The following is a 26190-nucleotide window of genomic DNA, read 5'->3' on the forward strand; positions in this document are numbered from 1 at the left end:
AACAACAAAAAGCCTTGGTCTGCAAAAAGAGACTATTTAATGAATCTGTATTTGTGTGTGTATGCGCGCATGCATGTGTGCATATATTTATGGTTGTGTGGATAATTAGGATTAAAAATAGCCATACTGGGTCTTTTTAATGCAACTCTTTTTTTTTTTTTTTTTTTTTTTTAACATCTAAGGCTTTGATCCTGCACTGAAATACGTGCAGGCAAACTCCTACACAGCACTTCGGTACCTATAGGTATCTCCTACCAGCATGTGAGTCTAAAGCTGTCACGGCGCTTACATTAGGAGCAGTATGTGAATCTCCTGCCAAACAAAGAAGAAAAACAAAGATTCAAGAGAGGGGTGGAATTAAAAAAATGCTGAGCCAGTGATTCAGGGTCACCACCAGCTCCTGCATCTACTGCCCACAATACCATGAGCATCTCGGCACAAGCTGGAAAAGGAAAGCCTCAGTGGAGTAAAGCACATCCCTGCTAGTCTTAGATCACTTTCTTTTCCAATCACACTGACAAAAATCAACCTCGATCCCTGGAATTTACCTTCTATAAAATTATAGATACATCAGTGATTGTCGGCTACAGAGGATATGTCAGGTCTTTCAGCCATTCAGTGTATAAATATACAACAGACAAAATTACTCTGGCAATTTGAGGTATTTTACTAAAATGGAAACAAAGCAACTGCAACAGACCATTAACATAGGACTCATGTTGCTTATTTTTAAAAATAAATGGCTTGAATAAATGTCTTTGCTCCTAAACAAATTTATTTTGCTTAGGAGAGAATGTCACCCTTTAGAAGTGTGGAGCTAGTAACTGTCTTTACTTAAATGCAAGTTATGTATATCAGCCCAGAACACATTCAGCTTTAAAATTCTCAGTGATCTTCCTTACATTCTGTATGTAATAAAAATTATCTTACCCTGTAATGGCATAGTCATTTAAAAAGGACAGGAAAAAAAAAAAATCAGAAAAGAAAAAAAGCCTTACTTAAAGATTTTCTGTGTTCAGGCTTTGGTTCTTTGGATTCAGTGTCTAAGCTATTCAGTAATTCGATGCTGGAGGATCTTCTGAGTTTGAACTCCAAATTTCTCGATGTACAACTCCGTTCTTTTGGCTGGGAAAAGAAAAAAAAAATATATATATATATATATATGTACACATATGTGCATGCTTTTAATAAAATTATTATTTGTAAGAATGAAGCAAGAGATTACAGAATGCCAGTACAGAATCAGAAGCTAACAGACACACACACAGCAAGTGATGCAGCGAGTATATAATTTAAGGAAAGTGTAATGCAAAATTTGTCATATGGCAGAGCTTTTATGGCCCTGACAGACTGATCTTAATTTCTGAGATAAATTCCCATTTAAGTGAGGAAAACAAAAGGCCTACTTCTTTAGGCTTTAGAGACCAAAATTATTTCCACATTGCAGGCTACTTCCAAACGCGTGCAAAGAGGAAGGTTGTTTAAATTGCCTTTCTGAGTAGATAGTTACAGTAAATATTCTTGAAAACACAATTGTTTCAATCATCCTTACAAATTTGGGGTTGAATTCTGCTTGTCTAAGCTTAGAAAAGAGGGGGGACTTCTCCCTCGCTCTAATTCACTGGCATGCAAAGTGATAATTAGGGACCATTAATGGAGAAAAGACTTAAAAATAGAAGAAAAAAAGGAGATGATCTTTTGACTAATCACACCTCTCCTCCCATGGCCTTTGGTCAGGTGAGATTTAGCCATCCCAAAGCTACAGGGCTTTACACACTCATTCAGAGTTTTGAAACTGAAATAAATGACACGTATGAAATGGTCACCGAGGGCTTCGTAGTGGCATCCTGTCCTGCACACCCAGCAAGAGCACACCTTTGTGGGACAAGCCCAGCCCTCGGGTACCCTAACCATGTACGAGCTCTGCCCCACCAGCCTTGCTTCTGCTGCTGTTGTTCGCTGCTCGCTCAGAGCTGCTGATGCCACAATATTACCTTAGTTGCACTAAAAAAAAAAAAAAAATCAAAAAAAATCAAGTCTATTAGATGTTTAGCTGACTAACATGCAGGGAAAAAAAAAAAAAAAAAAAAAGTATTCCGAGTCTCCACGGAAAACTCCACCCCAAAATCTTCAGTAGGATATCAATATCCCCACACACCCAATGAAATGCACAATATGAAGACATACATGATCAGATCAAACTTTCCTTGGCTGATTATAGCCTCAGGGTAATATAATGTTTGTAGCTCTTTAAGGAAACAGTAGCTGTGTTCAGATTAACCCTTTCAAAGAGGTTGTCTCTGCCCCCTCTGCCAATTCCATTGCAGCAAAACCTCTGAAAAATGCAAGAAATAGGGATATTTTTCTCTCACTAGATTCTGCAGTGAACAAGGAAAGTCAGTGCCCTCTAAAAAAATACATTCTTGGATCAGGCAGGAATAGGAGGAAGATATTTGGAATTTGTACTGAGAGTGGCAAAAAAAGAAAGAAAAAGCTACAGCTGAATCTGGTTTGGTAATTAAAAACTGTTTTAATAAAATGCAGCCCTGCTTACTTCTAGTAGAAAACCCCCAGCCTTCCTGGGAGAATAACAGCAATCAGTTACAAAGGAATATTATTTGCTAGTGTTATTCTTGTGAATAAGTAATACAAAAATTCATAAAAGGCTCAAATGTATTAATAGTTCTATTGAAGATTATATACTGTAGGCTGCATAAACAGAAAATGCAAAAATTCATTAGTTATTAAGTGCTTGTGTGCTTTTACAACCCTCAGCAAACCAATGTCCTTGTTATTTCAGAGAAATAAATGTAGCGTTCCGTTTCGAGGCAAGAAGCAAATGACATTTTTGTTCAACAACCTTGTTTATCTGACATTTTTTAGTAGATTTGCATATATTTTTTTATATCCTTCAGAGAAAGGAATGTCTAGCTAGCTGCTGACTGCCTAAAACCTGTAGAGATGCCTAAGCAAATGAAGTTGAAATTGCTACATCTTAATTAATAAAGGTAACAGCCAAAACAAATACATACCAATCTGTCAATTGCATTTTTGATAGCGTGGAACCAATCCAATATGAGAAAGTCGATATCCGACTGGAGGAGGAACTCATTTCCTGACACTGTCGTGATCTGGGAAGGGCATGAGCACACACAGGTAAGTAAAGCACACACCACACAGATGATTTTTCTTCTATTTTCTCTCCTACACACTCAAATGCTTTTCCTTTGTACCACGAATTATCTCCTGGAGTGCTGAGTTACTGAGGAGTTTTGAACCTCTGTCTGAAAACTGTTTTCAATATGTCACAACAAACGAGATATTGTCTCAGCAATGCAACCACCGAACACAAATAGTGCAAAAATAACGGGAATGTGACAAAACTTAACAAAAAACAGGAAACTCCATGTTACAAGACGCAGTTCAAATGTAAATCAAAGCACCCTGAAAAGAAATGAATGCAATATGAGAATTAATGCCTGTTATTTTCAGTTTCCATTTCTATTTTGGTATTATTATGCTTATATCTGGTACCTCCGTTCTTGAATTTACACATTTATTATATACCTGTGATCCCAGAGTCCACTTCTAAGCATATTGGTAAAATTAATAATGTCATTCTTTTTCACATTAAAAAAAAAATTACCATCAAAGATGGCTGTAGCAGAGTAATTAGGAGCCCATTTATCATAAAAAAAAAAATCCCCAGTTTGTCTGAGTAGAACTCGATTTACATTTTTGACCCACTCACTGGGAATATTTATCAAAAGAATATTCAATCCCCTGATAACGCTGTTTCCCTGCCTAACAATATTTGGTGGAAATATGCACACATATTCTGTTGGTCTGAGCTTCTGTAAACCACCGTGATAATAATGATACATCACTTCTTTTTTTTACATATGAATATATATATATATATATATATATATATATATCTTTTCACCAGAACAGATCTTCAGGTATTTTACACAACAAGTCAAGCCGACCATTTTACAGATGGCAAAACTGAGGCACAGACCTGTGCAGTGTTTTGCCCTGGGATGATTCAGCAGAGCCCTGGTGCATGTGGCTCTGGAGCATTATCCAGAGCACAGCAGTTCTGCGTGTTTGCAGGCAAGTGAACGAAGCGTTACATCCCCACCACGTTTTGCAAGGGGCAGGAGCTCATCCTGCCCACGCTCCAAACCAGCTCCTGTCAGCTCTGAAACCAAAGCTTTTCTCTTATTTTTTGTTGTTAAGAGTTGCTTGTGCAAAACGCAGTAGCAACCACAGGTGGGAACTGCACGCTTGAGGATGCAGGTTTAGTCTGCACATTGAGATGCTCACTGGGACATGGTATTATTCAGGACCTTTTCAGGTATTTTTCAGGGACTGGATGAACATAGCAGACAAAAGAGATTCCTTTCTGACCAAAGTGTGAGGAAAAGCAGAGCAAAGCCGTTAAGACCTGGCACAGCCTATTTGTGTAAATCCATCAACCTGAAGTGCTACTGTTTTACTGCTTCTGCCCCATGTCAAGAGTTTTTCCTAAAGCAGAAAAGAAACAAAAGATCTCACCAGCATGGGTACTCCCCGCATCTTTCTTAAAAATGAAATACTACCAGGAAAAAATAAAAAAAAATAAAATAAAAAAAAAAAGACAAAACAGCTTAATGTTTTATTAATTGTTCTATAACCGTCCCTTTATTGAGGAAATGCCTGTAAGGAAGGTTTCCAAAGTCATCAGCATTAAGGAAAATCCCGTCAGCGCAGCTCCAGCGGAGACATCCTGTGAGAGCGCTGCGGAGAATGTGGGAATGGTCCCCCGGCGCGGGCTCGGAGGCTGCCCGGCTGCAGATGTTCATCCCGTCCTGTCCGCACCCGTCAGGAGCAGACCTCCAGCCACCCATTGTTCCCCGTGCACATGGGAGACTTATTTATTGGGGAAATTTTAATGCCCTTATTAGTCCACGGCCATAATGTTAAGCACTACTCACACACTCACCGTTCCCTTTATCAAAAGAAAAAAAAAAAAATTCAAAATCCAACTTAAGGTGAGCAGTTGAAAGAGCTGACCTCTAGTTCTGTTCCCATCTCACGCGGCAAGGTTTGGGTTCAAAATGTATTATATCACCATTTATTAATGTGTACATGCAGATATGAATTAGACTAAACACAGGCAACAATTCAATCTAATGCCTCTCTCCCAGTATAAACAAATGATTATTAAAATTATAAAACGGAATAACATTTTCAAAGTAAGAGCAACATATATAATTAGATTTACTGTATTTTGAAGGCTTAAAAAGGACACAACATAGTTCAGTCTTCCGTTCAGTAAATTCAAGCTTTATTAAAATACAAGTATTCAGCACTGCATAAACATTTGCACTGTATGATATGCAAAAGAGATACTCCATTGCTAACAAGACCAAAGCAAAATACATGTTGAAAGTTTCTTTGTCTGAATGTGTTATTTTGATAATCATATATTATCAGTGTTTTATGAGCAAATCTGTAAAAACAGATCATAGAATGCAGGGAATAGAATTCATTTAAAATATACTTTCTGTAAGATATAGTTCAAGTCCTTTTCTTTCTTTCCTTAGACTAATCTTCAGAGTAACTAGACAGTTTCAAGAAGACTGCTACTGCTCTCTACAGTTTAAATGCATCCACTCCTTAATTACAGTCAGTAATTGACTTTGTTCTGCTCCATTCCAGTCATTCACAGGAAAGCAGTTCCAAAGGCTTTGGCTGGTAAATCCCATTTAATGTGCAGGTTTCCTATCCCACTTTTATATATTACCTCCTTAGGATTTCTGATAAATGGTTCTTGGAAGGGATTGCTAAACCATATTTGCACTTTGAACAATCGAATTTTCAACACCCTTGGGAAAAGACATCAGTAAAGAATGCTAGCTTTGACTAAACCTTGTGATTGAACAATTTATGATCACAGCCCTAAATGATGTATAAGTAACAACAAGCATAAATTGTTCAATATTAAGGCATGCTAACACACCATCCCTGTACCAGGCACTGCCGAAATAAACAGAGGGACTGAAAAAACAAATGAAAGACAGATCTGGGGGGGAAAAAAAAAAAAAAATTAAAAAAATGAAGTGCTCTACATAGAGCTGCCAGTCTCCATTGTGCCAGGTACTTCACTTTTTAAATATTTCATGAAATCCCTCTCTCTTTGCCATCATTTCTGTAAAAGCTACAGTCTGGAATTAGCATTACCTTACCAGGCAGAGTTATGATGTAATAAATACCCACAAGGAATGACATCTGACATTAACCCTCTTACTTGCAAAGGGTGTGCCCTTCAGGTTGCTTATCGAAGAGCCAGGGTGCCTGGATTCTCCCTTTATTGCTATAATACCCTGGAAAAAAACACTTCAGAGGCTGAATCCACTCACATGGTAGTTCTGCAATGAACTGTAGTACAGCCCTGCTGTTAGGCATTGATCCTCTGAAAATATCGTCTCACCGCAGGTAAAAGTGTGTGAACTTCAGTACACTGCTGGGCGGCCAACAAAGTGTGGGTAGGGGAGAGGAGGCAGGTGTGAAACACTTTTTATGATATTCTATTTATGGTATATTAAGGATTTCTTTTGTCACCTTATAAAGGTGCAAATGGAGGGGTGAGCTTCTTTTGCATGTCAACCATAATAACATACCAAGGTTGCATTCAACAAGATCTTAAGTTATTAAACAAAGAGATACCTCTGTAGCTCCAGGAAATAGAGGAAGCTGTATCTAATTAATACCAGTATCATTTTATAATCTCTAAGTATACCTTGGATTCTACCCAGGATCAGCAGTTCTTAAAATTCCTACAAATCATGTATTTTTCCCATGCTATGTTGTGCTCTGGGATGTGCTGTTGTGCCACACATGGCTGTGTTCTGTACTTCCAAACTTTTACAGATCACCTGGATCACCTTTTAGAGCACGTCTCAAAGATTCTTCCCTTTCACGATATACCTACACCAGTGGAAAACAGGAGATAAAAGCCAGGAAAGTGCCATGGGATAAGCCCAGGGTCCTCTGTCCATAGATTCTCCTTTGTGATATCCCTCTAGCTCTTTACCAATATATATTTCTACAGACATATTCATTTCTTACATTTATTTTAGCTGCAGAACAGAGAAGGAGGCAATTTTAGCAGTCCTACTGATAGGCACTCTATGGAGATATGGAAAAGGGCGATAAATTCACACAGCAAAACAAAAATACAAAACTGTATTATTGATTCACTCACTTCAAAGTGTACTTATGCATCTCTGGTGGCTCTAACTATTATTTGCAGTGATGAACTATTTTCAGACAATGCCAAGAACAAACTTTAATACAGGAAGTGAAGAATCTTATGGGGAAGGAAAAATGAAGCAAAAAAACCCCCTTCACAGTCTGTACCCTACAGCAAAAGGGAACAGAGTAATCGGTCCAGGAAGCCTATAGCTCACGTAGATCTCACGTATGGTCACCAAGAAACCACCACACAGTTCTTATTTCATCCAAATACTGAAACAAGCAATTGTTCAACTCCTTCTGGGCATGGGATAGCCAGAAAAAATGCTGGACTATTGGGGTGAAGCTTCGGATGACCTACCCCAACGGTTCGGTGCTGGATTATTGGACACTTCTGGACCATGGAAACCCCACCAGACACCGATCCAGTGCAGAATCCAGTGCAGAAAACCTAAATTTTGATGTCACCTGGGACTCCTACAGCTTGTGGTGAACACTAAGTGATTTAAACTTGGATTGACAGATACCTCTGCGTGCAGAAATTCAATAAAATGTGTTCCTCTTGTTGCACTGTGCATTGGGATTGCTGCCCTTGATATGTGTAGGAAGAAAAGAAATGTGAGTTGCTGGAGCATTTCTAGCTCAAAAGCTAACACTCTTCCCCCTTCCCACTGCTCCCTTCATCTCACCTTGCTCTCTCACAAGGTGGGTTTTTTTCAGATCGTGTTAATCATTCTGATTCCCCAAAATGAAGAGGAATTTAGGATTTTCCCTCTATTTTCCTGAGATATTTTTGCAGGATGGGATCTAGCCACCCAGCCCATGTAACACAGGACACACCATTCTCCATCTGCATGATAGCCACCAGGGCTGGGACAGGAAATGTGGGAAGAGAGTCAAGGAGAAAGGGGAAAAAAAAAAAAAAAAAAAAAAAAAAGACAGAAGACTAGGAATTTTCTCTCTCTAAATATTCTTAAAAAAACCCCAAAATCATTAGAATATAATATAGCTTGAGAATAAACACATAAAACATAGATACTCATGTGTCCATACCCACAGCAGAAGTAGAATTAATTAAAGTTGGGAGACACTATGCTCCTCAGTGGTTTAATTAACTGGAATGGAATTAAACAGGGACAGAGATATGTAAGTTTTTAAAAACATGTCAAAAGTCTAACTGAATTTCTGGAAGTTGATCTTAAATTCTTTCTCACAGATAATCCAGTCTCTTGGCCATGTTTATGCTGAACGAGTGAACAGCAGAAAGGATAAATAAAATATCTCTCTGTGCTGTACCGTAGTGAGCTAATATTCAAGAAATGCAAATAAAAGAAAACAAAAGGATCAGTATTGAGCTGCATTATATTCATGCTGCATCACATATCCATTATATGATTCAGCCTATCAAACAGAGGTAGTCATGGTTATGCTGATAGTTAAATTACTTAAAGGACTCTAAGTTGTTTATGACTACCAAAGAAATTTCATTATCAAGCAGATTGTCTGTCTCATATTACAGTCTGGCTTTACCAATCTAGCAGTCCTTTGGATGTCGAGCAAAGTTAACATTGAAGTGATGGGGAAATATCAGCTTGAAAGAAAAGGTCTTCAACCAATCTTTCAAAAAAAATGATATTTGTTAAAAAATTTTGTGAGAAAGTATCTGCCTTGTGTTCCCAATGTTGCTAGATGTTAAGTAAATATATGCTGATTGCAAAAAAGTTGCTTTGGCAACTCTCTTATTAAAATGCATTTGTAACCCCCATCTGTCATGAAAGTTTTGAAAAGTTTGTTTACTTTGGATAGCCGCCTTATCCAGGGTTACCCCAGCATACAATGATAGCAGTCTTCAGAAGTTGTGTGAGGAACAAGCCACTGGGGATACATTTTTGTTTTAATTGGCACACACAAACACTTTTCTGGTCTGTCAAAAAGATCAAGCTAATATGCATGGCGGGTGTTATATTCTCAGCTTTTGGGAGTAGTAAAGCTCCCTTTATTTAAGTAATTTAAATGATAGACTGCAAAAACTTTGCAAGTCAGAAAAATGTTTTATACTTTCTTTGGGAATATTTGTTTTAAGCAACAGAAAATGTTCTACATATCTAAAGATGTTGAACCTTATGTTATAATTACCCCGTTTCTTCTGACTCTGTAAAAATTATTGTGAAAACCAAGCATTGCAAAGAGGCAACAAACAGATCCTGTGTTTTCACAACTTCGGCAATATTAACAATTGTAAGACCAATTGCTGCCAGATGTTTATAAGATGTCTTCAGTTGTGTTACCCTGTGGCATGACTGATTTGCACATCCATTCTCTGGGAACCTCCAAGGGGTCATCGTATCAAAGCAACCTGTTCATATAAAATAAGCTGCTTTTTAGAGAAACTAACCTAGTGTTTGGGGTATACACATCAATGGCTCTGAAGTGGATGTGACAGTCTGAAAGTCTGGGATCAAACATCCAAGAAAGAACAAATTTTTAAATGAAACTATATTGTACCAGCGATGAAAAGATTGATTTTTTTTTTTTCCTGGTAAATTCGTAGGACTGAATACTTCAACATAATTTAGTAATAAAATAATGAATTCTGAGACTGTTAGGAAGAAGAAGAAAAAAAATCTTTGAGCCTAATGCTTCCCTTCTGCTGTGCAATGAACTCATAGTCTCGACTGAATTACATTAATACGAGCAAGGAGAGAATCAGATCTTCTCTTTGCATTATAGGTCAAATCTTTTCCTTTCCTTCCTGGCTGTGAAGAATCTCACTTGCAGAGGAACTGATTTATATCGCTTGTAAGGAAGATATTGAACAAATGGGAGGTCATGATTAAAGCTGATTAGGCCCTCAGAGACAAGAACTCCTCCCTGGATTTGAAGAGGAGCTCAGGCTGGAGGTCCACAGAGCCTCCCTGGAGGGGGAAAGGTCCAGTGCTCTGCCAGAGATACTGGGACACTTCCACCAATTTCGAGGAATATCTTGTTATTTTCCCTTTTTCATTCACCACTCCAGGTCTTATTTCTTGCTGCCCTTGGAGGTGTGTGAAAAGAAAGCACATGCTGCTTGAGCAAAGGGAAAGTTAAGGAAGAGCAAGTACTTTCTGCTAAACATCCAAGGAACTTACTGGGAAGAAGTATTTCCTGATGATCTGCTACACTGGTATTACGCCCTATGCAAGGCATAGTTGGACTACTTGGATTGGCCTCTGAAAAACAGAATTTTTGTTCAGAGGGCAAAGAGCAAAAAGGAAAATGTGAGACAGGCAGCAGAGGACCATCCTGGACGTCACACACCTGCACACAGCCTCTTACATCTCCCCAACCTGTCCTCTGCTCCATGGATGCACTGCCCTCATCACGGGAGCAGGATGGAGAGACTTCTGACAGCCTTTAGGCCAAAGTCAGGGCAGATGGAAGTCACCAGACTTGGAAAGCGAGAAAGAAGTACCCCCAAACCTAGCTCAAAGCAGAGAAGCAAGAGATAATACAACTGAGTCGTGCCTGTGCATAGCGGGAAGTAGGGGAATAGACAATTGCACGCTTTGTCCACAGATGAATGCTAAAGACAATGTATGAATACCTACTGCAAGCTACTTTTCTCCTTGGGATAATATTTTACTGTTATTGCCTTTGCAATCTGAAGCCATATATTACACAGCTACACACAGAGATATTGGCAACAGTTTCCTAGAGAAGTCCTGTCTTTCTTAGTTTTACCAGCTGGACAATACCTAGTGATGAATGGTCCTCCTGTCTAATTTTATATGCATGTTATAACACTTTATGATATATGTGAGTGAGACTCAACGTGATAAGTCCTTGTAACAAACAAAAGTATCAAAGGGAGAATGAATGCTCTACTTTCAGTACAAGCAAAGATATATATATATATATATATATATATATAAAATATATATATGTGCTGTGTGTAAAGATTTCATTTCATTGACTCTTATTTTAGCCAGAAATTTATTCATCAGTAGCAGAGCATTTTACAGCTACATTATCTGCAGGCAGAGGCTGGTACTGGCTTTTAGTATTTCATTTACTGACACATGTCTCCTATTAATAAGTGCTGAGATTGCACAATAAGAAAAAAAGAGATGTTCCTATAAGTATCTTTATACTTATAGTAACGTATTTGGCCATGATTATAAGTGTTTATAAAACATTCAAGAATCGTTCCTTGTCTACTTACACTAATGAGAACACCTGTTAACTTTAGAGCTGCACAGACTTATTTGCATTGAATTCAGGTTTTTTGCATACTGTACATCACTTTTTGAAACAATTAGATGTTTACAGAGAAATATAGCTAAAAGAAGAACAGCAGCTTGAATGCCCTCCAGCCCAAGTCAATGCTAATCCTGGTTTGCGTGAAAAGCAGAAATCTGCTGAATTATAATACTGACACAAATTCAGTTAGCAGTGAACAAAGGTGTACCTGCAAATCCTCTGATAGCAGATGTTACTTGTGGGGATTGATACCCGCTGTTGAATAAAGCATCTCTTAGAGATGAAACGGCACTACCGAATGGGATTTTTCATTGTTATATTTACTATTTTCTTTTCATTTGGATATTTTCTTTTTTCTTTCTTCTTTTTCTTTTTTTTTGGTGACTCAGAACCTCTCTGTGTACTGAGCGGGTAGAACACACGATCATTTTCCAAAATAGCTGTTTACATTATTTTATTAACTTGCCAAAAGCCAATACAACAACACAAGAATCCTCCTACTGCTAGAGATCCAAAACACCATCTCTGCAGCAGAGGTTTTTGTGGCCTGGGGCAAGGAGGCAGGAGGTCCCTTTCTGTAAAAACAGGTCTACTGAACGGTAAGTGTAATATCCTGCTGCTACATGACCATGCCAGCTATTGTTTAATAACAATGTAAAACATCAAAGTTGGTCCATGATCTGAACATATACTCTGCCAGCTGTGTCAAGTTCCTAAGTGTTACAGGCAGGAAAATATAATGGTTATTATCTTCCCTTGCATGCAGGGAGCAAACAATCCATAACATCTTTGGTTTGCCTCTTTCCATCTTTATTTGTAAGCAAATATTAGGAAAAGCTAAACAGGATGAAAAGTGTTTTGAATAAGGTTGTTATATCCATTTAAGAAAACAAATGTTTCCAACTACAGCAACTTAAAAGTATTTCTATTTTTAAAAATATTTAGTGTTTTAATAAAAATATTGCTGTTGAGACTTAGGACAAAGATGAATACATTGTGTCGGCTATCTGGACTCTAGTTTCTAAGAAGTCACAATCTTGTTAGAAAACTTTTGAAAACTCGTAACACCATACATACGGTTCTTAACTGGGAACAGAAGAACATGGATAATTCAAATATAGTTCCTAAAAGGCTAATAGACTCTGAATCTTTCTTACACAGTTGTGTTTTTTTTTTTTAATTTGGGGATGATTTATTTTTGTATATAAGTAGCATCACAGTATAGATAGTATGGAGACAGAGTTCTATTCAAAGAATAATATCTTCTAATTTTTGAAATTAGAAATTCTTGTAATATGAAAAAAAAAAAAAAAAAAAAAAGTGGATCTTTGTATGTCTCCAAATTCTCGTGATAGTTTCAAACCAGTTTTCAAGTGTTGGAGGATCCTGGGATTTTTCTTTAGACGTTTTGGAACTGCACTGACAGCACTGGAAATGCACCGGTCTTTAAATTTAGCAGCTACTCTACGTAGTAGTGTAGTAATGACAGAAGGTTACTCAAAATGTTATTTTAAAATATCACATAACCAAAATATCAAATTATCTTTTCACAAAAGGTGTCTAAGGGGAGATTTTCTAGGGAAGGAGAACATAGCTCAGAACTCCGAATTTAGTCAGCTAGTGGTAATTGGGTGAAAAACTACTGAAATATTTGACTGTGTAGCTCACAAACAAGGCAACCTACTTTGATTAAATCTGTAATGTATTGTTTTTTAAGAAACACAGTGAAATAAAAAAAAATTTAAAAAAAAAGAAACATGTGCCTCCTCTCTAGATCTTTGAGTTTCTGGTATGCACTGGGTTATACCAAATATCAAACATTAAAAATAAATGCTATTTTAAAAATATGTATAGTTTTCACAAGTATATGATTTTTTTTCATCATGTAGGCTTTTCTCATGTATTAGAACATGATGTACACTTTGACATCTGTCAGTCAAGCTTCTGGCTATCACACTGGGCAATCTGGAGGGACGCGTCACAATGTGATGTGGCATGCAGAAAAATTGAAAAACTCCATTTTTCCAAAATAAAAATCACATCTTCTAGTTTTAAATAGAGAGAATGATTACAAAATATTTGGCCATCAAGACTGTAAAGATTGAGGTTGGATAATCAATAACGTTTGTGGTTGAATTACCCACTGATAACAAGCAATTTCCTGCTATTCGTGAGGGGAATTGGGAAGAGGTTTTTGGGAATTTGGCAGACTCTCTCTCTTTTCTAAATATGCTGTGTCTGAAAGCCTGATACTCTTTTCTATTGCAAGCTTTGGGATGATGCAACATAGGCAAATACGGGTTTGGGGTGACAGCTCATTCGGGAACTTAGGGGTCTAAATATAAGAGAAGCTAAAAATACACAAAATTATCAAGCACAGGAATGGCGGGTATTTGGGTTTGAGTCCTCCATGCCATAATCATAAGGTCATATTTATCTGAAGCTCTGCAACACCGTGATTGTTGCTCCACTTCTTGTCACTAATAAATGTACAGTACACATGACAGGGAAATAAATAGAGTGGTTTAAAATGCATTATGCCCTCCTTGTCCAAAGATGTCATCATTGCATATTAATTCTAGCACTGTGGATGTGCCAGGAGACTCGTGCTTATCCAGCAACACAATCTGCAGATAGAGGAAAGCTGTTACCAGAGCATCTCCCCCCAGACCCCTGACGTTTCTTGCCCTTCCCACCACATTTAGAGGTACTGGGTACACAACCACTCTCATTGAACTCAACAGCACATGACAACTCAGAAGCAACATCCTATCAGTAACGTACACTTTACACTATGAGGCAAAATGAAAAGTCTTAAGGAAACTGAAATTTCAGACTTTGGTTTCTGAAAGTGTTATATTACCCTGTACTACAATCCCACTCATGACCTAATCCTTGCACCGTTCTCCCACCACTAAAATAATTAAGAAAGTTATGAGATTCTTGATGCCTACAAAGGAAACTGAGAAGTTATGTCCCAGCAATTTGGGTCACTAACTCATTAGACCAGAGCTGGAAGAGCTGACACTCTCTCTATCGCTCTTGTCTATGAGCAGAGACATGTGAGTTTGAACTATAAACAGAACCAATTACATTAACATTTCCCAACGCTTTCAAGAATAAGACTAGAAGCTTTCGTTTGTTTTGCAAAACCATGATCCGCTATGCTAATAAGTCTAAAATTTGATTAAAAGGAAAACATTCAAAGCAGAACCTGGCAGTACAGCTTCTTATGTGCTTTTCTTTCATCTGCTGGAACACGGTAGCCCTGATTCAGCAAGGTACTTCATTATATGCAACTTTCAGAATACGAGCACTTGCGCTGTTTGCAGTCACAAGAGTGAAATGAGCAAATCAGAGAGAGCAAAAATAGCAGAAAAGTTATATTTATTCACAGAGCGAATATTTCAGGGAACAAAAGATATGTTAGTGACAGTCAGTAAGAGCTGCATGTAAATTAACTGCAGAACCACCAGCAAAGTTAGCTATGACTTATAATCCTAACAGCAAAAGAAAGCTGTACCTTCTAGCCCAACTGAGAGAAGATAATACCTTTTCAAGGAATTAGAGGGGAAAAAAAAAACAACTAAACAACAAAAATCCCCACCACCTATCAGTTCCTTCACTATTAGAAGCAAACCCAAACTAGCAACCTTATCTACCTACTTGAAGAACATAGCATCAGAAAAGAAATACGGTTTTGTTTCTTTAACCACTGGCTATACTAGTCAAAACATAGCCAGATCACCTTGAAAAAAATGAGAGAAAAACAATAACGATGTAAGAAATCAGACCTAGTTTTCAGCTAAACTACAGGTCTTCAATTGCCAACAAGCCCCATAACTCACTCTTTCCCTTCTGAGAACAGATGAACTGATTCTCTATCGCAGCCAAGCTCATAATGTCTAAGATTAACTGGAAGTCACTTACTTAGATGACCTTACAAAGAATTAAGCCATAAATTAGATACTGCCAGAACTTGAGAATTAAAATAAAAAGGAAAAAAAAAAAAAAAAAATTGCTGAGAGTTTAGGTGTTTAGAAATTCAATTATACCATTTCATCTCTTATTGAAAATGCAAACACACAGACTGAAAGCACAGAAATACACCATATCTAAACAAACTAGTGAGAAATACTAAAATAGGTGAATATTTATCAAAACTCTCACTTAACAAAGAGCACTGATATCCATATTATTCGGGAAAGCTGCTTTTATCGAAGGAGAGAACAGGATCTCAGTTTCACGCTTAACTCTGAATGATAACTCATTCCCATTTTTCACTGCCTTTGCTTGATGACAGGTCATTCACCTCACTACTGTCATGCGTTACAAAAATTAGCAACCAAGAAAATGAATCTAGATCAGTTCCTATGTTTGAACTTGCTCATTTGCCTATATGCTCTATTTCCTACTAGAAACCCGTTTACTGCATCACAGGACCAACTTCACAGCCGACACGGAGCAAGAGAGACGGAGAACCTTGTGAATTTTCCCAATGTATCAGACTTACAGAAACACCTGTGCTAAATAACTTTGTGCTGAGCTACTGTGAAAAAGCTGCAGTGTTAAATAGCAATCACAGTTTCTGATTTTTCACTGAGCTGGTTACTCTTCTAGAGTCCTCCGAGCTGTCGCACAGAGCGTGAATGATATCCATTTTAATCTTATTGCCTTTCTCTTTATTTACATTGTTAAAGCCATGAATTTCTTTATTTATCTTGAAGTATCGTTACATCAATACAATGGGAGTTGAGCAGTGCCTGATAAAGTTGAAAAAAAATATCTGTTTATAAATGCCTTTCATTTCTGAATTGAAACCATTCATTCACTGACTACTGTAAGAAGATGAGAGGGGTTGAAGAAAATCTTCTAAGGCATTTGATTTGATACAGGTCTAAAAGTGTTATTTCGTTTCTTTTAAATGATGGCTAATATAGTGTGTAAGGGCAAAAGTACTGTAAAATTAAATAAACTTTAAAAGTTGATGCATATGCATCCCCTATTGAGGACTGTAGCATTTATGTGAAAAAAAATGTCCGATTTCTATTTTACAAGGAAAAACATAGCCTTAAATCTACACCAGCACTTAAGAAAAAAAATGCATTTGCATGTATACAGAGCTCATTATAGGCTTTAAGTGTGTTAATGATTAGATGGAAAACTTGTTCAAACAAATTATTGACTCTGGTGGTGAAGAACAGAGAGACAGTAAAGCTACTGCAAGCAGGTAGGGAAAGTTGCAGTTAGGTTAATCCAAGGATTGTCTCACTTTGCCCTTCCCAGAGTGGTAAATAGCAACAGCCCTAGGTTTGGGTACAAATATCAAATACCTGCACATACCTTCATACCTAGGGAGGAGAAGCAGCCAAAAGCACGTGTTTGCCACTCGTGGCAACATCACCACTCTCAAAAATTAATCACCTTTTACATCTTCAGCCTCTTTATAAGTATTTCCTACCTACACAAGCCACTCTGCAGTTCTTTAGTAGTGGTGTCGCAGGGAAAGTCTAGGAAAGTGGGGATAGAGCTGGTGCTAATAATGACTCATCTTTAGTGATGTCTGCATCGGTATGAGTGGAGACTGGAGATACGTTTAGATGCTATGCTCAAGCTACAGCGAACATAAAACAGCATATGCTTAGCCAAAGCTTTTGAAACCGAGGGGTGGGGGGAAAAAGAAAGTTGTTGAAAATTTACTCCTCTTTGTTTCAATCAAAATTTTAAGTAATTCCTGATTTTCACCAGACTCCAGGCGGGAGAGCACAGCTCATGGTATTTAAATGAAGCTCCCACAACATTTTGTAGCAACACGATATTTTATGGCAGCGAGTGCAAAACACAGCAGCAGCACCACTGTAAACTTTGAAACATTTCGAAGAATAGCAAGCACCAACTGCGCTGCCAATGTAGTTTTAAGTACAACGTAGCGAGCTAAAATTATGCAAGCAACCGTTTCTCACACAAGTAGTCCCAATGATTTCAGACAAGGATGATATCTGAGATGAAGACTTGGAGAAGAAGATGCTCAAAAAGTATTAAAAAAAAAAAAAAAAAAAAAAAAAAGTACTTTCCAGTGCAAAGAAGGTAGCAACACCCAGACTTGTGTTTAGGTATGTTTGTCTGTGCTCTCGCAATTCTCATTTTCTACCTACGTGAAGTGTGTTTCAAATCTATAATTCATATAAAGTGAGAATTTTGGTGGTTTTCTTTCACTAAAAAGCCTATTGTGAATGGCCCCAGGAAAACTTCCCCAGCCAGGTAATTTAAACAGCAGAAAAGATAGGCAGATACGTTATTTTCAACAAGGTCCCAAGGTGGCTTTCAATTAAGAAAAACAATTGACTGATGTTTCTCTGTCTGCTGCCAGGAAGCTCTATGTAGTATTTCTAGAGCTTTTTCTCCACTCTACCCAACATGTGGGCTCAGTGTCAAGCTGTGAGTTTGTAAATCTTTTTCAGCACTTATCAGAGCTCAACATGAATTATGGTATTGCCAAATCTGCTTTATGCAGCTTTTTTTACACTAGAAGAAAATGTACGATTTTATGGTCAAAAAGAAACGTCTGCATACTTGCAATGGGAAAATGCAGTCAGTTGTGATTGAACCCCAGAAAAAAAATATTTCCCCCTAATCCTCTTTCCCTACTGTTGTCAAACTTTGGAAACTTCTATGCCGTTGACTTTATGTAGTGCATATGATTTCTCTCTATACCTTTATTAACTATATTAGCTAAGATTTTATTAACTAAGACTTTATTAACTAAGATTTTATTAACTTAATGCACGTTTGAAAAATCCCTGCTACTTTTGTGGATGATTCGCCTTAAAACTTGCGTTAATCTTTAGTAAAATACCTTCCTTTCAGTTGAGGAATAGTTAACACTGAACGTAAATCAGCCCTTTGTGTTGCTAATAAACTTTATGCGTGTGTGTGTGTGTGTGTGTATGACTTAATACCATTATAATAATATTATATGGCAGGCAAAAATATAATGAAAATGATAATTTGCCAAAAAGATTTAAAAAACACTGAGGTGTTACCTATCAAAAGTTCTCCTTCTGTCTATGATACAGCACAGATTGCAATCGTGACAGTAAATCTGGTGCTATTGTTAATGCCATGGCACTTTGGTTTTTGGCTTGCTTCAGTCCAATCTGTGACATGCTTGTGAATATCTTTCTTCTGTTCTGTCTGTATGGCATATGGATTTCTGGGATACAACGTCAGACCTATCCACATAACAAGTGTTCAGAGCACCTTATCATTTTAAAAAGCCAATTACTCAAAAAGACAAATGTGAAATGTTTCACATTTAATGATGAGCAAATCTGCAAAACAAATGCAATTTTGCTTCATTTGAAAAAGTTTAGTTTAACTGTAAATATTGCAATGGAGTCCCTAGCAATACACACCATGGGTAGGGACAGGCTCATTTTATGCATATTGTACATCATCACTGTCACTTAAATCTGCAAGATTTTCCATGCTAAGTTGTTTTAAATAAATAGAAAGAAATGAGATACAAAAGACTGAAATATATGCTTCTGAATAGACTGTAAAAATGTCACTGCTAACACTGAGCATTGGACACTTAAAAAAAAAATATTTTGAAAGTCTCACCCAAAAAAACGAAAACTGCATATGTCTACAGAGGTAAAGGTCAGTAATGAAACAATTAACAGCAAAAATACCAATCCATTTTTTAGAAATATTTGTCAATATATAAAGAATGTTTTGTACTGCACATAAGTGCTCAATTAATCCTGGATTAGTGGCCGTATGTCATATTCCCAGACTGAAATGATGTCAGCTGAAGAACTTAAATACACACAGGTTCAAAGCAAGATTTTGTAAGGGCTTGAGGACTGCAGAAATTGCTACTTTCTGGTGCAGCACTAATAGAGCTCATGATTCAATGAGATTCTTAAGAATATGCGTGATATAAATGCTGTACAGATGAGGTCAAAATACAGTACACTGGATTTTTTTTTTTTTTTTTCAAAGACAGGCTATAGGTATATATTTGTGCTCAAATGTCTGCAAAATTCATAGGCACACATATACTAGCCGCAGCTATAGAGAATTTAATGATTGCCAGTTATCTAAATTATAGGTACTGAGAACCAGAGAAGAAATTAAAATGGTTATTGTTAATGTAGGAGCATATTGGGCTAAAAGGCTAGGAGAACAGTGATATTAATGGGAGTGCTTGACTGAGCAAGGCAAATGGATTTATGTACAATATTTAAAATATATGGGAAACATATAAACAGATTTTAATATTGAAGATTTTTGTGACTAATTTGATTTTTAAAACCCTCTCACTAAACTGAGAACATTGGTAACAAAATACTATAGAACATGGGAAACTGAATGCAGCTGGCACTGGTAATTTTAGAAGAAACTAATCTTGATATTTATAACATCATGCAGCCAGCGGAACAGTTTTACCAGGCTGGGAATGTTGAAAAACAGAAAAGTTCACCTTTCAGCTATTGTGCTTTAGCCCTACTGCACTAGAAAAAAAAAAAAAAAAAAAAAAATCAGAAATCAGCTGTTGCAAGGAAAATATTGAGAAAGTTTATTATGATATATAACCATTGAGATACCTTTTTTTAAACCGCCTGTACATGTATTGTATTTTTATATTAAATTTTTGTAATCCAGCTCAGGGACTTAATATATACAGCTGAAAAATCAGTTCATAAATTATATTTAGAAAGACAGAAAATATGCTGAGCTATAACATTAGATAAGAACCTTGTTTTAAATACATTCCTTTTATGATTTTTTAAAAAAAAAATTTCCAAGCACTTTCAATTTAGGGTTTGATGTTTTTACCTGTGGAATGCCAGTTATAATGAGATAATAACTAATGCATAAAAAAGAGGGTATTTTACCCTAATCCTGGAAACAGCTGTAATAATAATTCCCAAAATATTTTTTGCTGTTGCTGCACAATAATAAGCATAAGTGTACATATAAACCTGTAAGAGAATGCAATTTAGCTCATAATTCCATTATGGTATTTAATTTCTACAGTTTGGGATTGTAAGGATAAAATAAGCATTCATAAAACATAATAGACCAAATCGTTTCATAAATTAAGCCATATAATGTATTTAACTCCAAGTGATTTACATCAGAGGTTAATTTTTACCACTATCTTTAATGCTCAGGAGTAGTGAAGATAGAGGAATATATGATTTTAAAACATAGAACTTTAATAAACGTGGAGATTTTAATTTGCAGGGGACTGTGCAAACATTTAGCTTGCTTTTATAGTACGTGTTTTTGTTTTTTTGCTTCTCCCTTGCACACCCACTCACCAACTTTAGCGCTGCGTTGCAGATTTGAATGAAGTGAAAAGCTCAATGGGTAATTGTCAAAATACTTTCATTTCTCCCACTTTCAGACAAGAACCAAATAAAGCCGGGAGAGTCTCCCGCTTTTCACAAACACCCAGAAATCGGCAGCATCCACCTGGAGCTACCAAAGAGCACAGCTGAATCTCCCAGATCACATCTCCTTTTTTAATTCCCCAAATACACCTTGGAAGCAAGCACATTTCTCTCGAGTTTCGGGATCTGATGTCAAAATTGCCCACCACCTAGCTCATGCAAAAATCTGTTTATACACATTCTCTCTCTCCTAGTATTACAAAAAAGAAATGTCAATAATAATCAAGTGAGGGTGCTGAATTAAAATCTGAAATCGCTAACAAACCGATCTGTACAAAAGTGTCAGTGTTAAGATTTCCAGACTGGGGGTTGTGCGACAGAACGAGGAGCTCAGACAGAAGAAAACAGCTCTCCACTCCAGTACTTTCACCCCGTTAATCTCACATGTGCTTTGCCACGGATTTCTTGCTATTTTATTTTTAACCTCTGCTACCTTGTGGGAAGTGGGCTATTCCGAGGGTGCTCGCAAGCAAAGCTCTGATTTTACAGATGGATGTAAAGCACTGTTAAATGAGAGCTTTAAGAAGGACTTTTTCAATTTACTTTGAGCTTAATCTGAAGTGGTTTAATCACAGCTTGTACACATCTTCTTAAAAATTGTTCTAAGCGGGGGGAGAAATAATAATCATGTAGGAAATCATCGCGACAGATGCCGGTTCCCATGATCCCATTTACACTTTTAACATCACTAATGAAAACCTATCTGGGCAATACCTGTGTCAGTGAGGTGTCAGGTGGTCATTTGGCAAGAGAGAATAGCAAAGAATCAGATCAGCATTTTGAAAATGGCTCACTTTTCTTTTTCCTTTTTTTGTGTGTGTAGAGGGGTGGGTTTTTTGGTGGCTTTTTTTTTTTTTTTTTTTTTTTTTGCACCTGTTATTCTAAAATTTCTTTCAGTTACATTTCAAAACACTACAGTTGGGATCTCCTTGCCAACCTGAGATGGCATAAGCCTGGGTAACAGAACAAAATGTGAGAAGGTCCTTCTGTCTTTAACGCCTGTTCACCAATGAATCAGCCTCCAATTAATCTGTTTCTTCAGTAGGAGTTTAATAAAAGTCAAGCACACACATGTTCAGTCTTGTTTAGTATTAAAGCTGTGTTAACATTATCTGCCTAGCCAGGTCAAAAATCTTATATAATTAAATGCCAGAAACCATTTCAGAATTTTAAGGGCTTTACAATTTTCTGTAAGTAATTGATTATGCAAGGCAGGGTAGTTTAAATTTAAAACAGGATAGTGATGAGTGTGATGTCACTTTTCATTACATATTTCAGAAAAGTTTGTTTCATGGCCAAACTACACATAAAACCTAACTTATTAGATTTGCTATTTTGCATTTTTGTGAACGAGAGAAAAAAAAAAAAAATCAGCAACCCAGATTTCCTTTCCACATCATGAAATATAAACTGAGTAGGTTGAGCACATCCCGAATTTCCACACTGTCAGTCAGGCTATCCGCTATAATCACAGAGTAGGTTTTGTCCTCCTCAGTTGTGCCTCTAACTTGGCTTGGAAAAGTAAGTTATTATACCACCAGGATTATACTATATTACTCCCTGGGGGATGTGAGGTGGGAGTGGAACCTATCAGGCCATACAAAGAATTAAGTAACTACAGTCTTGAGTCAGAATGATACCTAAAGCTCAGTGTAGGCAATCAGCAGGCTTTGCTTGGAAATATGTGAGGGAAGTCTGATCCCCAAATAAATACAAGCTCTCTATATTGATTAAAGTTCAGCTCTTCACCATTCAAACGTGGCTATGATTTCTCATTGACAAAAACAAGGTTGAGAGAGAAATAAAAAGAGGAAAAGAATATAAACATATTAACCACAAAGATGTGGTCATCAAAGGGCGGATCACCTCTAAAACTCCGACTATAAAAATCTACTCTTTATACTTCCGTTAATAGTACTGAAGTCACCATTTCCAAAGAAAGCCCAAAGCAATTTAGTTCCTGCTGCCACCAAATGTTCAGCAGAAGATGTGGTTTCAGGCACTGTACTGCATCCGCAGTCCCCTCCCAGGCACCCTCTGCTCCCGAGAGGAGAGAGGTAGTCTTAGCTTCTCCCCTTCTCCATCTCCCTTTTCCTCCTTTCCCTTCCCACGGCTGAAAACCAGATGTACTGCAGACCTCTCCATACATAGCTCCTCTCCATCCTCCCCAAAACGAATTAAGCGGTGGCATATTCTAATGACACAGCATGATGCATAATATACACAATAATGTATAACAACATGAAGCCCCAGCATCCAGGTTTCTCAGCCTGTGCTAATAATGACATCCAATGGAGGAATTAGAAAATTCTTAAGAATAAAAACTCAAAGAAGATCTTAGATCAAGACACCATCATTCCCAGGTACAAGAATAAAGAAGAAAAGTTGAGCATGTATTTTTAAACAGGAGATTAGGTCATAACACTGAAGTTAAGCATCTTCTTAATTTCTAAAGTATAGTAAAAGTACAGAAAAAAAAAAAAAAAGAAGAAGACATGAGAGAAGGGAAAACAAAACAAAAAGCCATTAAAAACAGAGCTACAGAAAACTAGGGACGCTTATAGCAACAGAGGACAGCCAGCTTTGGCTAAACAAAGATAATTTTGGAAGTGGTGCTGTAAAAATAAGTCAGTACTACATATAAGTAGAAATTAATACGATGAAAATTATTTAACAAGCTAATATACAGTACTCCATACAGTGCCATGATCATTAAGCTGGTGAATGGGTGCTAATGTGGTAGCAGCAAAGCAACATAAAAAGTCAAATCAATACGGCAAGAACAGACCAGCATGCAAGCAGGAATAAAGACAATCGAAAACAACAAGTGCTTTTAGTATAGTTACCCTATAAAATAAAACTGATCAATATACAGGTAAAGAAACAAGCAGTGCAGACACGGCAGAGTGAAATACCGGCAGGTATCAGTTTAAAGAAAATATATATCTAAGTTCATTCTGTCAACAGGGTCAGACTGGCTGAATAATATACAGGATAGAAAAACAGAACACTGCACTCATAAAGCAAAAAAATAACACAAAACCACCAAAGTATAAAAATAAAGAGAAGCAACCCTTCAATCTCTTTTAGCCTGGCAAGCTTACGTTCAGCAGCTTTAAAATATACAAGTTTCTGTTACTTTTTATTAAAAACATGATTAGACTAATAATTTTCAGTTCCCATGACATGGACATCTGGTAGCCGTGGCTAATAGAAAAAAAGCAGATGTCAAAGAACTTTAATTATGACCTCAAATGACTCTTAATATTCTGTTATTTGGTTTGTACTAACAGAAAATGAAGTACAGCAGTTTTGAGATGTGAGCAAATGAGACCATTGGACATACTGTATCTATATTAAATTTTATGCATATGTACACCTAAACCCAGTTCCTCTCATACTGGCCACCGATAAACTTTCTTTGAAATTTCCAGATTAAAATAATATTGTAATTTTTTGTTCTTCCTACATTTTTTCTGTACTCATTTAGTTGCATGCAGTCAAACATTTTCTAGTTTGCTTTAAAAGAAATTAATTTTAAAATGAAAGTTTGTAAACAAACCACTTGTTTTTTAAGAGATCATTAAAATATAAAATAACCGTTATAACAAAAATACATTAATTGGATGTTGTGTCTGCTGTCTGCTTGACACAAGGACATCTGGAGATCTGAGCAGTGCATTTGCTGTGGTGGTATGTGAACTTTACTTTAGGATTAGAACAAAAATGGCAGCCTCATAAATGTCTACACCATCCTTCAGAGAATAGCAGGCAACATCCCAAAGTACAGTAATGAAAAGTTGCGGTTACAAAGCACATTTTGAGGAGAGGGAAAGAAACTCTGTCTCTTTTGGACTGCAACTCTGCATTTCAGAGCGAAAACATTTGTCTTTCTTATTCAAGGATGTGTTAAAAGATTAGCTAATCTTTTGCACATCTATATTAGCGTAAGTATAACTATTACCCACCCACGTGGGGGAAATGGAGGCAGAGGTGTAAGACTGTGGTGTGATGCCACGTGGTGGCATGGCAATGTCCCCAGGGAAAGCCAGGGGTGCCACCATCCCTTGGGGACCTGCATTTCTTGCTCCTTCGACGCCTCACCCCTTTGAGTAAATGTAAACGAATTCCTATCACGAATGCAATCAGTGCGATGTAATTCCTTAATTCGAGGGACCCGGGATGCTAGAAGGGGGAGCAGTTCCTCCGTGGAGTCGCGATGCTCAGCGCGGTCCCCATTAGCACGCGGCGACAGAGGGGTTAGCTTTGAATTAAATGAGTTGACCCAACCACAGTCAGCGCCGGGGTAAGATATAAATAAAGCACGTGGTGCCTCGCAGGCCTGAGCTCTGACGGCAGATCTTTGCACCGACTCTTCCAGGGTCTCAGTTAGCAGCCACCGCTGCCTAAATTATCTCCTGACAAGTCCCCATCACCAGCGTTAAAAAGATATATATGTTAAGGATTGCGCCTCCACTGCAGGAAGCTGTGGGATGGCATAACGGCATAAACGTTTCTCCGCAGCCGTACCTAACACAAGTATCACATGGGTACGAATCAACAAGGGTAACATATTTCACTACAGTTAATTATCCCGATTTATCCCAAGAAACTAGGTTTTAGGCTGTAATCTGTGAGGAAATCTGCTGTTCTAGTCCTAAATCCTCCCCTCAGCCTGGTGATTATCAACTACATTTTTGTACAGGAGGGAATTAATGCCACATACTGCCTAAGCAGCTTTGAAGTCAAAAAGGCCCAGACCTGTAATAACTTTTTGTGCCGTGTTATTGATTGAGGGGGGAAGCAAGGTGCCTGTGGTCGCCAGCGTTTCTGGAGGGTTTCCGTGCCCTCCTTCCCTCCAGCCCTGCTGTGAACCCCGCCATTATCTCTCGGCGGGGGACCCCAGGTACCTGCCGACACAGGCTGTGCCTTGGACCAGAGGTAACAAGCTGGAATTACAATGCAACCTGATTTTCCCATCTAGCAACAATCAATACAGCTTTAGAATTTGATAATAAGGAGCTTTTTCAGAAAATAATCGTGTTTGCGGTGAAAGGCCGCGCACAAAACAGAGGTAATTTTTTTCCTGAGAGTGCATGTGTGATGATTCCAGCAACATTTATATTTAATTTGATTATTAAACACTGTAATTCGAGTTTTACATATATGCATGTGCGCATGCACACACACACGCGCGTTTTGCACAATGCCTGTTGGAAAACCCTGACAAGGTTTTTGTTGGAAA

The 26190-nt window shown here is 37.5% G+C and overlaps 1 protein-coding gene across 1 annotated transcript in view; it reads right to left on the reverse strand.

The window, feature by feature from the left end:
- ARHGAP15 (Rho GTPase activating protein 15) overlaps positions 1-26190 on the reverse strand; it is a 312620-nt gene that overhangs the window by 162503 nt on the left and 123927 nt on the right. Inside the window, exons 6-7 of the mRNA XM_074910919.1 lie at positions 3033-3131; positions 999-1125 (exon numbers count right to left, since the gene is read on the reverse strand). Coding sequence (XP_074767020.1) covers positions 999-1125; positions 3033-3131 — 226 coding nt within the window. The remainder of the gene's footprint in view (positions 1-998; positions 1126-3032; positions 3132-26190) is intronic.

Source organism: Athene noctua, chromosome 7 (genome assembly GCF_965140245.1).
Source record: "Athene noctua chromosome 7, bAthNoc1.hap1.1, whole genome shotgun sequence".
Taxonomy (NCBI): domain Eukaryota; kingdom Metazoa; phylum Chordata; class Aves; order Strigiformes; family Strigidae; genus Athene; species Athene noctua.